At 41.6% G+C, this 14,410-nt stretch overlaps 2 protein-coding genes and 1 non-coding gene across 3 annotated transcripts; 1 reads left to right on the top strand and 2 right to left on the bottom strand.

Moving 5' to 3' along the window:
* Positions 1 to 2,020: 2,020 nt before the first annotated feature.
* LOC138949431 (endonuclease G, mitochondrial-like) lies at positions 2,021 to 5,969 on the bottom strand. Its single transcript, XM_070321256.1, has 4 exons — positions 5,147 to 5,969; positions 4,689 to 4,801; positions 2,726 to 2,807; positions 2,021 to 2,481 (listed from the first exon to the last, which is right to left on the bottom strand). Exons 1-4 carry the CDS (start codon positions 5,801 to 5,803, stop codon positions 2,284 to 2,286), a joined length of 1,050 nt encoding a protein of 349 aa, XP_070177357.1. The 5' UTR covers positions 5,804 to 5,969; the 3' UTR covers positions 2,021 to 2,283.
* A 2,880-nt stretch (positions 5,970 to 8,849) lies between these two features.
* On the bottom strand, positions 8,850 to 8,933 carry Trnal-cag (transfer RNA leucine (anticodon CAG)). Its single transcript has one exon. It is a non-coding gene; the product is annotated as a tRNA-Leu (tRNA).
* A 202-nt stretch (positions 8,934 to 9,135) lies between these two features.
* On the top strand, positions 9,136 to 14,349 carry LOC138949429 (multifunctional methyltransferase subunit TRM112-like protein). The gene is made up of 4 exons (XM_070321255.1): positions 9,136 to 9,295; positions 10,300 to 10,401; positions 12,383 to 12,475; positions 13,414 to 14,349. The coding sequence occupies exons 1-4, from the start codon at positions 9,218 to 9,220 to the stop codon at positions 13,516 to 13,518; spliced, it is 378 nt and encodes a 125-aa protein (XP_070177356.1). The 5' UTR covers positions 9,136 to 9,217; the 3' UTR covers positions 13,519 to 14,349.
* The last annotated feature ends 61 nt before the right edge of the window (positions 14,350 to 14,410 follow it).

Here is a 14,410-nt window from a genome sequence, read left to right as displayed (position 1 = left end):
CACATATCATTCTGTTTTCTTCCTCATATTTTTGTGCATGTTCACTACGCTTGATCTGTACCGGTTTACTTCATTGTACTGTGCGAGAGAGGATGTAACCTCAGTAATCTTTTTCCACGTGTTGTTTTTGTTTCCGTTTCCGAAGCATAAGAAATGCCATGAAAATGGTTGTGACATTGTGTATAGTACATTGTGAGAAGATAGATGATAACATATGTGATTGTGATCATGATATTATTGATAAATTAAAGACATATCTGACCATCTGGCAGAGAAGCCACTGATGCGTGTTATATTTGCACTGATATTTTCTGTGTAAAAATGCACAAACTTCCAGTGATTCCCCATTGTTTTGTTGTATACTCTAGTAAATATGTAAAAGGAAAGATACAGAACATGTAATTTTAATGTTTTATATGCTGCCTTTTTATGAGCCATGTCCTGAATAAAATTGACATGCTTACTTTATTGTGTTTGTGTGTGCCTGTGCCTTAGTTCCATGTTATGCGTGCATGTTCACATAGTACATTCATTTTATGCGTTTTATGACTGAGTGTGTGTATGCTTGTACATCTGTGAATGTATGTGTGTGTTTGTATGCTTGTACATCTGTGAATGTATGTGTGTGTTTGTATGCTTGTACATCTGTGAAAGTGTGTGTGTGTGTGTTTGTATGCTTGTACATCTGTGAAAGTGTGTGTGTAACAGTAGTGAGCTTATCCTCTTCCTAACAGCCTGTCTGGGTGTGTTCTCATTCCTCACCTTGTAAAGCCTGCTTTACAAAATTGTTAAACAAAAACAAAAACAACAAAAAAGCAAACACAAAACGACTACTTTGCAACCAACCAAACAAAGACAGTGTTTTGTAAAAATACAATTTAATGATACATCAACTTGAGGACTGAGATGTAAAGGCACTCATCTTTCATTGGCGTGTTTGTGGACAGGCTGCAGAAGCTGATCAGTTCTTTCTTTCATACTCTCACTGACATTTCTCTGTTTTAGATCTCTTACTAATTATTTACACTCATCACCATCTTTTTTGTGAATCATTGAGTCAATTAAACAGACAGAATTATTTTTAAAACATGATACAGTCACCCCCCGCGGGTTAGGGGGAGTCCCATATTGGTTGGGACGAGAAAGAATTTACCCGATGCTACCCAGCATGTCGTAAGAGGCGACTAACGGTTCTGTTTCTCCTTTTACCCTTGTTAAGTGTTTCTTGTATAGAATATAGTCAATGTTTGTAAAGATTTTAGTCAAGCAGTATGTAAGAAATGTTAAGTCCTTTGTACTGGAAACTTGCATTCTCCCAGTAAGGTAATATATTGTACTACGTTGCAAGCCCCTGGAGCAATTTTTTGATTAGTGCTTTTGTGAACAAGAAACAATTGACAAGTGGCTCTATCCCATCTCCCCCCTATCCCCTATCCCATCTCCCCCGTCGCGATATAACCTTCGTGGTTGAAAACGACGTTAAACACCAAATAAATAAAATAAAGTCACCCCTTAGTTTTCCACTAGTTTAAATACAGTTTAGAATTTGGTACTGTCAAAACTCAGCCCCAATAAGATATAAAACAGTAACAATAAGATATAAAACAGTAACAATAAGATATAAAACAGTAACAATAAGATATAAAACAGTAACAATAAGATATAAAACAGTAACAATAAGTCCCGCAGTGGGGCACTGCGGTTATGAAATTAAAAGCCCCTCCTGTTTTTGGAACCGCAGGAGCTTTCTAGTTTGCTGTTAGGTAGATTTTTGGTTCCTCTTTCCTGTCATGGCTCTCTTTTTCTTCATGAATTCTTTTCTTTTTTCTGCCTTCTTGCTCATTCACCTGTATTTTTTCCAAAAATCTCTTCTCTTGCCGCTTGTCTTGCGATTCATGTATAGTTTAATCTGTTAGTGTTCTGATGTAAGTCCAGCAGTAGATAGGTTAAGCCTATTTTAACATACTGGAAACTGGTAATCTTCCAGTAGGTATTAATTTAGTTTTACTAAAGCCTGCTGGGACACAAGTAATGGGTTAGTGCATTTGTAAACAGGAATCACTTGACAAGTGGCCCCCTTCATCCCCCCCTTCCTCGTCCTGATATGGCTCTGCGTAGTCGGCTGGACGTTAAGCAACAAATAAACAAACAAACAAACAAGTAACAATAAGATATAAAACAGTAACAATAAGATATAAAACAGTAACAATAAGATATAAAACAGTAACAATAAGATATAAAACAGTAACAATAAGATATAAAACAGTAACAAAAACAAAAGCGCTATCTGGGCTTCTCTCCATTAATCAGTCTGAAAGATTTCTTGGGAATCTTCTCAAAGAGCAAGAAACCGGCGGCTCTCTCGATGGACTCCAGAGGGCGCTGGTAGGCCTTGAGCGGCACGCCGTCGGGCAGAGGCTGGTTGGGCAAGACGAAGGCTTTCATCTCGTACTGACCCTTGAGGTCCTCTATCACCAGAACCTTAATAAAGATAATAAGGGTATTTATTTCGCGCAAATCCTAATATAGTTCTGAGCGCCTTACAATCAATCTTCAATATAATAATCTTCATTACAGCAACAATACACATTCAAAGAATCTTCAAATAAATAAAAACACCATCACGTACACAATGCACATTCAAATAAATCCATCGTTATCAACTACAATCACAAATCATCGCTAAACATAATGATGGAACACCATGGCACGCACACGCACGCACCTTGAAGAAATGGGTGGGTACCGCCACGTGGTTTGCTCCGATCACCTCGTAGTGGATGTATTGCTTGCCGTCTAGCTCCTTTCTGAATGTTTATGACATATCACATCAGTTACGGACTTCTGGAATGTTACAGATTGTTTTACTTGTTTTCCCCTATCATTTCATTTACTTATGTATGCATTACCTTTCATCTCTTTCTTGCATACACAGACAAAGAGAGATAGACAGACACACACACGCAAATGCACACACATATCTACAAACGTACAAACAAACGCACACACATGCGCGTGAACAGAACCCTGGAACCCCCCCCCCCCCCCCCCCCCCCCCCTGACAGTGGAAACCCCCCCCCCCCCCTTTACACTTCCCCCGAGTTAAGACCTCCCTTTTAAGGGGTTATTAGTGTGTTCAAACCACAGCTTAAATCCATTACACATTTTCTGCACAGGTTCCTCTAAGCAATATGAACACATCTGTGCAAAGAAAAAAGGAGGTCGCCTTATTAACTTTTTGTTTACAATTTTTTTACTGGGGGTGGTCAAATATGATTTTGCGAAAAACACTGTGATTCTTAACGTGATCCTAACTGACATATTTAGCTTTACAAATGATAAATAAAACATTACTTTGTGAAGATAAGTGAATGGAGAGTATCACTTTATCATGATAACATACTTATGTTATCAATGTGCATTTTCAGAAAATTATCGAGGTTTGTCGAGGGCGTACACATAAAATTATCAGTCATTTAGCGGTAAAAACGTTATTACACAAAAAAGTCAGCTTAAATCATAACCAAATTTAAACACAGCTAAGTTCACTATATGCTGTTACAATACCTAAGAAAATAAGGTGTTACCTTATTGCTTACTCCACAATTATGCCCGCACCACCCCCACCCCCATATCTTGACTAACAAAAATGATGAAAAAATCATTTGGGAGCCCAGTAGGTCAGTTGGTAGAGCACTGGACTTGTGATCCATATTTTTGAATCCGTGGGAAGGGGTGTGCAAAGTTTCATGAAGATCTGTCCAGTAGTTTTCCCTGAATCGCACTACAAATACATACACAAACACTTAGTACCCTTCCCCCGCTCTCGTCCACTCCTGATCACAATCACACACACACACACACACACACACACACACACACACACACCAGGGTGGATCAATTAGTTTGTAAGGGGGGGTGTACTTATAATTCAAGAGTGTAAATCTAGGACGCAAAGATAAAGACTGTTCGGGGGCATACGTCACCCCCCCCCCCCCCCCACACTTGACCGAATTATGTTATTCACACAATACCATCTGGCGATCTCTAAAAAATCACTTATAAACAAACTTGTTGATATGTAATGGAACTATTTACTGAAATCAAGAAGTATCTTAGTTCTAGCAGTACATATTGGGCACACCCTGTCAAATGCACACTGGACCGTGCGTATACGCCGTCGCAATCAAGGCAAGTTACTCCATGAGTATAAACATTAGCAATAACCGCAACTTGAATACACTCAGAACACCTTAAGACCCCCTTTTCTAAGTTATTCTGTTCATTACTTCTGTAAATTGACCCCCATTTTAAGACTCCCTCCTTTTTAGGCCACAAAAAAAATAGGTGTGGTTACGGTAACATAGCCAAAAAAAAATAGGGTAGGAAGGTAGGCAATCACTTTTTTTTTCTACTTTTTTTTCTAATGTGTACAAATTAAACCTACTTGACAGGGAAATAAGTGTGCGACTCGGGCGCTTTCGCTTTCATTGCGTTTTCTGCACTCGTTTACTTGTGTTTTTTGTGTGTTTTTTTGACAAATGTAATAAAAAGTTTTAGGGTCGGCCCAAAAACATAGGGTAGGTCGGGTTACCATAACCACACCTATCTTTTTTTAGGCCTTATAAGACATGATTTTCTCAGAATGTTCCAGGACTTAAAAAGGGGTTCCACTGTACAAATTTCACCTAGGCAGGTAGAGAGGTCCCGTGCAGACATAGACACAACGGCTCTTGCGAACAATTGCCCTGGTGTATTTTTCCAAGTTATTCCAAGCGTCACGATTAAAACCAGCCCCAACCTGCAAAAAAAGAAAAAGAAAATTACACATGTACGATAAAACTATCCCAAGCAGCAGAGGATTTCATCGCAAACTGTCTGTTTCCATCTTATGTGCGTGTGTGTGTGTGTACATGTGTGTGTGTGAGTGTTAAATTGCCCAATGCAAAGCCATTTGGCAAACTTTCTGCCTCTTTGTCAAATGTGTGCAATAATATATATGTAACATTAAAATTCTTATTTTAACATTACGTGGTCATTATCTGGCCATTAAAAATGTTCGACAGCAAGTCATAAATATACAACAAGATGTACCATTAAGAACTTGCCCTGCAGATTGAAAGAAACATTATTACATACTCCTCACCTGTGGTGCTACATTACTCAATAAAAACGTCTGCTCCATGGCTTTGTGGGATTGTCTGTGATTAGACGCTGCCGCCAGATGCCCCCTGTCGTACCCGCTGCCCTTGTAGTCCCGTCTGGTGGCTCGGAAGTACGGGTGTATGGACTCATCCTCTTTAAAATCACACTTGTCTCGGCTGACCCCTTCCCCGTAAGAACAATGAACACTTGTGATGTGCTCAAAAACCCAGTGAGCTGTGCGGTTTCTTCGGTCATATGCCACAACATAGTCCTCATAAAATCGAACATTGTCCAGGCTGGGGAAACCAAACTTCATGATCTCACCAACACGATTTGTAGGACTTGTCACTGCACCAGCTGGAGATGTTGCAGGTAAAGGGAGGGAACTCCGATCTATAGGCGCTGAAGCAGCCGACACAGTAAACGGAGTAGGGAGAAACTGGTACCACGATGGAATATTGTCGCGGGTCGTTTCTGTATCTCTTTCCTCCCTTCCCTGTCGCTCTTTGCTGTTGTGATTAACAAAAGCAGACGATGGAGATCCATGACAGTGCGTCTTGCAGTTGGCAAAGTTTCCATCCCTTACGTCACGACCAACCAAGTATCCAACACTCGCAGACACAGTGGAAATCACGGCCACAGAGCGTAAAGACAACATAACAATTGTTAACACTTTTCTTACTTAAAACTGGTGCACAACAAAGTTCATCTGAGCCCAGTAGGCCATCACCTACGACATGGATGACGCGTAAATATCATTCTTGGAGTCCTTGGATTGCGCCGAGCAAAGGACACATGGAGCAGAAGACAAGAGTTATCTGTTCTGCAGGGGACTTAATTCCTACAGCACTCTTGCCGAACCTAAACACGCTTAACTCCCCTGTTTCAATAAAACCACCTGTCCTTTCGTGAACTTTATAATATTTACTATTTTTTTTTCTCTAACTTTCAAGCGAGCAGAGCGGCCGCGGCGATAAGAGCGATAGTATTCAAACACTGTCAACCCCCAAGTCGTGGGTTCGAATCCCTCTCCCGTACATATTTCTGTGTGTGTTTGTGTGTCAGTCTGTGCGTGTGTGTCCCGACGCGCTGCAAGGCCGGTGTCACGATTTCATCTTTCGCCTGTGTACATATTTCCCCCTCGACATATACTCAAGACTGAAATGTTGTTTCCTGGTAAAAAATTAAGAAGTGAAATCATTTCAGGACGAAAAGCATGTCAGTTTCTTGCATGTGAAGAAAATTGGTGGTAAAATTTAATAGATTTCAACCCCAAAATCGAATTCTTCGAAAACGTGTACTGAGTGGTTACGTCCCTTGAGTAAGAAGGAAACATTTTAGGATGAATCAAATTTCTAAGTTAAATAAAACAAATTGGTTGGACAAATTTGGCCCCATGAATGTAAGGTACACAAGGTCGCTCATCAGTACTATCGAAGGGTGTTTTTTTGTTCAGTGTAGAGTTTATACTAGATCAACGAGGCCGAGAAGCGAAATATCAACACGGCGAAAGATGAAAACGTCACACCGGTACAAGGATAATGTGTGTGTGTGTGTGTGTGTAGAGTGAGAATGGTGCATCATCAGTGGTGACTGAGAGTGAGAATGGTGCATCAGTGGTGACAGAGTGAGAATGGTGCATCAGTGGTGACAGAGTGAGAATGGTGCATCAGTGGTGACAGAGTGAGAATGGTGCATGGTGACAGAGTGAGAATCAGTGGTGGTGACAGAGAGAGTGCTAGTCACGGTCAGACTGTACAGGAACAATCAAATCCCAAGCCCCTCCGTTCATTTGTTTTCCTTTAAGACACTTCATTCAAATGTCCTCTTTTTTTCCTTTGCTTTTTAATTTGTTTGTTTCCCGTCTCACAACGGCCAGAATTCAAGACTATATAGGCGAACAATAGATAAATAAAAATTATCTCACCAAGAAAGAAGTGGCCTTATAGCCATCCGTTTAAATGATCGTCTCAGTCAAAGTTTTACTAAGATGAATTAACTTGAATCATAGATGTGTATTGACTATACATATCTCTGCTTGAATTAAGTGATACTTCATTTTCCCTGACGCACAACTCGAGTGTAGGCCTACAGTACGTTGTCAGTCAGCGACCCATATGTCCCATTAAAACATTTTTTCTTGAATCAAGTTGTGGATACAGTGGAACCCACCTTTTCAGACTTTCACTAACTCTGAGAAAATCGGTTCTAAAAAGGAGAGAGTCTTAAAATGTGTTTTTTTAAAAGGGGGCCGGTTTCCACTGCTGTACTCAGGGGCCGTGCAGTTAAGCCAGAGGGGAAGGGGGGGGGGGTTACAACCTGGGGTCCAGGGGGTATACCCCTTATGCCCGGGTACAGGGCGCAAGGCCCCGTTGGGGGGGGGGGGGGGGGTTGGGGGGCAAAGCCCCCCTAAAGCTGAAGAGTTTTAGCTATTTTATGAACAATTTATGCCCGGGCTTATTCTTGATTTTAAACATGATCAACAGGTGTCAGCAGCCACTCATTATTTCTTTTAAAGTTAGTATTAAATCTTTTTCGGGGGGACAGCCGGGGGGGGGGGGGGTCCGGAACCCCTGTAACCCCCCCCCCCTAATCCACCCCTGTACTGTAATGATTACATTGCTACGGTTTTGAAATCAAATATGATGCATGTGTTTCAGCACATTCTCAGATAACAATTGCTGTCTCGATTTGTGTAAACTGTGATATTTTGGTCAGAAGTACTTATGTAATGATTCGTTTTAATTAATAATCTTGTTTTTACGATTAAAAAATAATCTTGTTTTTACGATTGAACCTGCACTCTGTTGTAGCCGTCTACCGTGAGATGAGTCAGTTTTAGTTTGCCTCGCAGTGACATCACATGACTCAAAACAATCAATGGATGGATTGTATCTTAATAATTGGTAGGGGGAGGGGTGGGAATAATTAAGAGGACAAGGTGGGAAGGTGTATGCTGAAGAAATTTGTATCTGGGCAGAGTAAAATCTACTTTATCCCCGAGTACGCTAGTACTTGGGCTCAGCAGACTTTAATTGTGTGTGTGTGTGTCTGTCTGTCTCGACTTAACAGCTTATTGCTGGGAAACTACTGGGCGCAGTTCATTCAAAAGTTGATACACGTCGCGATTTTGTGTTTTGATTCTTTTCATATTAATGTGTAAGTTTCTTATGGTTTCCTTTGTTTACATATGTTTCAGTCTTTTACCTTCACTTTACATTACAGAATTTGGTAAAACTACCCGGGGCGTGATAAATGCAAGAATCCGCGAGCCAGGACAGTAAAAGAACTTCGTGGGCCACCAGTTCACCAGTTATGAAGAGGGTCGGCAGTATATTTTTCACTGTGATCAAATAAAAGAGAAAGGCCAGTCACCACGCACATCCTCGGCTCGCATGCAATGTAGTTATATAGCAAAGGGAATGCCTGTAATTCACACAGAGCAATCACTTGGTCTTAAACGTGCACAAGACAAAAACTTTCATACTGGGGGAGCGAGCCAGTCTGAAGAGTACTTGCATGGGTCCAGCGCGAGCGTTTTTTATTGATGAAATTGTCAAATCAAAGCGACAGAAAGTTGTTGTTAGTAATGGTCTTGAACAAATCCCTGTAGACTATAGTCATTTCAAAAAAATGTTAAATCTGCTCTGTGCAAAGTTCAAACATTCGGGGCAAAAACTAGACTTGTGAGCAGCAAAAAATGTTGTCAGAAGTGGGATTCGAACCCACGCCTGGAGAACCAGACTGCGACCTGAACGCAGCGCCTTGGACCGCTCGGCCATCCTGACACTTGCAAGTTTTGGGACATTTTAATATATAAACTAAAATAGTCGTGACTAATCCACTCTGATTCATTTGGGACATTTTTTTTAATTTATGTCTTAATTTCACACACAAATGTTGCCAGTAGTTTCAATGGCACAAATTTATAAGTACAGTATATCATTTCCTGCTATCTTCTTATTTGATTCTGCAGTTACGACGAAGTTGAGAGTTGCGTCCCTTGCTACACGTGCTTCCGTTTGTTTTGGAAGAGAAAAAGTGGAGTCTGTGAGACTGTGAAAGAGTCAAAATGAAGCTTCTAACACATAACATGCTCACTTCAAACATTATCAAGGGTGTGACAAAGGGATTTCCCTTGGTTATAAACGTAAGTATTCCCTTTGATATAATTTAGGTAATAGTAGAAGTACAAATTAACACGTACGAACGTAACAAAGTGATAGTGAAAAACATCACATGTGGAATCACGCCGAGTTCTTAAATGTAGAATGTTATGTTTAAGAAGATTCTGTAAGGACAAAATGTTACACCAGATTAAATGGGAAAATAGTGAAAGTGACAGAGACATGGCTTTTCACAGTTCATTTTGTTGGACCAATTCTATAGGAACTCTTATTTTCCCAGGACGATCGTAGACTGGAACCATCTACAGGATGATCAAGTTCTGGCAGGATCTGTGGAGATCTTTAAATCTCATCTCCACCCAGTCTAGGACTTATTTATATGCGCTCCTCCCTTCCATTGATCAAATGCCAGAAGTGGTTTTTCAACGTATTATCACACATAGACCTACACAGATATCAAAATCATGTTAATATTGTTATTGATTTGCCTACACTAAAGCTAGATTGGTTGCTGTTACCCTATGGTTTTCATGGTAGCTTTGTTCTGTTAATTTAACAGTAAGCAACTTGAGCAAGCGCAGAATATCCAGGTTTCCCAATTGCTTCGTTTCCGGCCGATTTATGTGGAGCACGTGATGCGCACACAAAAAATATTGGCGGTCTAGAAGTGTCGTCTGCGCAATGATCGCGGCGGCTTTCTTGACCGCCAAGGACGACCACGCACGTTGTGAGACGTCATTCGTTAGACCTCAATTGACACAGCTGTCTGCTCTGTGCACATGATAATGCATCACGTACACACACACACAAACACACACACACACACATCTCAAGTGTTAGACTATTCATGCGTGATGCACATTACCAAGAAGTATTTATCTGTGTGTATGCTGGTCATTTGTTGCTGTTAACTTAAATGTGTAGGAAAATGTACAAACCAGATTAAAACTAAGACTAAGAGTCATTTATTTGACTGATGAAAATAGTTTTCCTGTATAAATTGATTGAACAATTACGATCATTTCAGCCAAGTCGTGTGGAGGTGCAGGAGGTAGATTTCAACCCAGATTTCATCACCCGCGTTTTGCCCAAACTGGATTTCACCGCACTCAAACAGGCAGCCACACAGGTGAGACCACAGCCTGGGTGCAAGCATATGTAGTGGAACCGCCTTTAACCCCTTCACTGCCCACCCCGTATGTAATACGTGGTCATTTTCTGTTTATCGTACGCCCATAACCGTATCTCATACGTGGGATTTGTGTCAACAACATTTCAGGACATTTCTGAAAACTAAATGGGAGGTAATGGGGGGGGGGGGGGGGGGGGGGGAGTCTAATGTAATTTATGAATTGACACAAGCATTGATTGACCCATCTGTTCTTCCTGCCAACATGTCATGTCAAAAAGTTACGTCCGTTTGCATGTTGAACAGCCCTTATGATTTGAGGCAGAGATAGTGAGAACTGTTTTCGAGCTAGCTGAGAAACTGCAGTGTTTCCAGGGAAGGAATCCAGATTCTTTTGTGTGCCACATTCAACAGTCATCATATCGAACACAACCATGTTTTCTGTTACTGTTAGATATCCCAGCGTGTTAGAGCTTGCTCTTAAAATACACAGGGGAAACCACTCTTTGGAGTTATCACAAAACCTAGACACCATGCTTCAACAATAGTATAGGCCCTTCCACGCTTATGTTTCTTACTCAGCGCATGGCAGCGGTGTAAGAAGCTATGCTTTAAGCAGGGATTTAGGCAGTCTGAATCGAGAAAGATTCAACAGCTATCACCAGATTTTGCCCAATGAAAGTGACGTCAAATACAAAAACTTTGAAGATTCAACATTTTAAAATTCACTCAGTATGATGACAGGGCTAATTCAGGAGATTATCTTATTAACAATAATCCTATGGCTGGTCAGTGTGTTGAAATACAATGTATAAAGGATCATGTGGACCAGGCAGCCAGTCGTTCTTTCTGCTAGTGCATTATTCTCCTTTGGGTGTGCACGCAAGCAAGCACAAGGTGGAGTTTGCACAGAAAAGATCCTGTCATCCATGTCAGAGTTTGGTGGGTAATTGAAACATGAAATAAATTGTAAGAAAATACCAAGCATGCATCCCTCAAAATGGACGTGTGGCTGTCTCCATGGCATGGTAAAAACAGTCATACACATGAAAACCCACTCGTGCAAAAAAACCCGAGTTTGCGTGGGAGTTTCAGCCCATTAATACTTTCTACCCCACGTATGTTGACCAAGGTTTTTTTTTGCCGAGACCAGCTGTGCTGCAGCAGGTCACCCAGAACTGTAGTAACTGTGTAGAAACTGTGCATCAACACGCTGGAATGCGGGCGTTAGATCGACGTTACAGGAAGCAACTGAAGCTAACAGTCTGAGCGGATATATCCGCACCTGGTCAGATAGAGCCATATGACTGGATATGGATATATGTCCGTGCCTGGGAGACAATGAGTTTACAAAGAAGAAGCAGAAGACACTCCACAGATTTTTCCATAACAATAAAGTGTAGTGACTATATGCCAAGCTTGGCATGGGGGGGTTGACAAAACAGAGTGAGAGCATGTGTGTAAAGAAATACTAGCTCTGAAAGTCTGCTAGCCAGATCATGGGACTGGGTGGCCGAGTGGTAACGCACTTGCGCTCGGAATCGAGAGGTTGCGTGTTCGACCCTGGGTCAGGCCGCTATTTTCTCCCCCCTTTCCTAACCTAGGTGGTGGGTTCAAGTGCTAGTCTTTCGGATGAGACGAAAAACCGAGGTCCCTTCGTGTACACTACATTGGGGTGTGCACGTTAAAGATCCCATGATTGACAAAAGGGTCTTTCCTGGCAAAATTGTATAGGCATAGATAAAAATTGTCCACCAAATACCCGTGTGACTTGGAATAACAGGCCGCAAAAAGTAAATATTCGCCGTAATGGCTTGAGATTTACTGGCCGATGTGAATGCGTGATGTATTGTGTAAAAAAATTCCATCTCACACGGCAGAAATTAATATGTAAATCGCCGTGAGCTCTTGTGAGAAGGGGCGATTAATAAATGTCCATTATTATTATTATCATTCAGTAATTTCTCCCTTTGTCATGCAGGTTGGGCATGCAGACAAGTTGCCAGAAGCTTTGCCCGAGACAGCTGACTTTGGGGAAGACCTGCAGAAAACTCTTCATCATGTTTTGCTGCAGGTACCTCTTTTGTTTTGGTTTTGGTGTGTGTGTTGTGTGAATCAGACAGCTTTCCAAAAATGTGCATGGTTAAAGATTGTTTGTGGGTGTCGGGCGGGGATGTAGCTCAGTCGGTAGCGCGCTGGATTTGTATCCAGTTGGCCACTGTCAGCGTGAGTTCGTCCCCACGTTCGGCGAGAGATTTATTTCTCAGAGTCAACTTTGTGTGCAGACTCTCCTCGGTGTCCGAACACCCCCGTGTGTACACGCAAGCACAAGACCAAGTGCGCACGAAAAAGATCCTGTAATCCATGTCAGAGTTCGGTGGGTTATAGAAACACGAAAATACCCAGCATGCTTCCTCCAAAAAACGGCGTATGGCTGCCTACATGGCGGGGTAAAAAACGGTCATACACGTAAAATTCCACTCGTGCAAAAAACACGAGTGTACGTGGGAGTTTCAGCCCACGAACGAAGAAGAAGTTTGTGGGTGTCTCTGTCTGTCATCTGTCAGTGAGAGAGAGACTTAAAACAGCATTTCAGACATGTGGACAATGTTTGTTAAAGATGTGTGTGTCATGTCTGTGTGTGTGTGTGTGTGTGTGTGCGTGCTGTCTTTGAGTATGCGCGTGCACGAGTGTGTGTATGTATGTGCCTCATGCCTGTGTGTAAGTATGTGTGCACGTGAGTGTGTGTGTGTGTGTCTCATGCCTCTGTGTGTGAGTTTGTGTGTGCCTCGTGCCTGTGTTTGTTGGCGTGGGTGTGTGTATGTACACCCATGCATGCATCTTGCCATAATTAATAATAATAATAATAAGGAACACTTAGTCGCCCCTTCTCATCAGAGCTGACGGTGATGTACAATAGCAACAACGTGCACACACTCACACTTCACAGTAGGCTCACACTGAATGAGGCGAGAGACTGTCAGTAAAACATGCACTCTTTGCGTCCCGCAGGTGGAGGTGCTGGAGGGGGAGCTGGTGTGTCCGGAGACGGGTCGCAAGTTCCCCATCAGTAACGGCATTCCCAACATGCTGCTCAACGAGGATGAAGTTAGCTAGACGATGAATCATCAGCTCTGCAGGTGTTCAATGTTCCACGCTTGTTCAGAGGGATTATGTAGAACAGCTGTTTGTGTGTGTGAGTACAAGTGTGTGTTACTGTGTATGTGTGTGTGTGCACAAGTGTGTGTGTGAGAGAGACAGAGAGAGGAAGAGGTGGATGATTTTACGAAATGTGGAACATTCACAGAGGCGGAGAAGTAAGAGAGCGAGAGGCTGGGACGTCTGGGAGAGACTTCGACAGAGCAAATAAAATAAAGAGATGGGAGCAGAGAACTTAAATAGTGAATGATGTTGGGTTGTTGTTATTAAGTTTGAGAGAAAGAAATCTCTATGAGAATATTACTGCAAAACGAGGGTATACATGTGGGTGTGTGTGTGTGACAGACACACTTAATGTTATGGTTCTGGTGTTTTCAAACCAGAATCAAACTGGTTTTTGTTTGATAATGTTATAATAGTTCATTTGTTTAAAGTAGTTATTTTGTGAAATGTTTTTGTTCAGGACATGGAAATGCCTACAGTTGGGTTTTAAATTGTGCTGTCTTTGGGTTTTAAATTGTGCTGTCTTTGGGTTTTAAATTGTGCTGTCTTGGTTTTTTACATTTGTTTTGTTGTTTCAGACAGAGCAACACCTAATGAAAGAGTTAAGATAAGATGATTGGATGAGCTCAGTTTTTGTTCACAGGGTTGTTTTCTTTTTGCTTTGAGTATTTTCCAAGTTTTCTTTTGATGTTATTTCATACAGAGGCTGTTGTCATATCTGCAAGAATTCAGACAGAGTTTATTGTTAAATCTGCAAGAATTAAAGCAGTACACTTTTTGTTGAAAGTGGTGTGTTCTGGTTTGTGAATTATGAAGATTGCATGTGTACACAGACACACACTCAACC

The sequence above is a fragment of the Littorina saxatilis genome, linkage group LG15, assembly GCF_037325665.1.
Source record: "Littorina saxatilis isolate snail1 linkage group LG15, US_GU_Lsax_2.0, whole genome shotgun sequence".
NCBI lineage: Eukaryota > Metazoa > Mollusca > Gastropoda > Littorinimorpha > Littorinidae > Littorina > Littorina saxatilis.
This window is presented reverse-complemented; position numbering and strand designations above follow the sequence as displayed.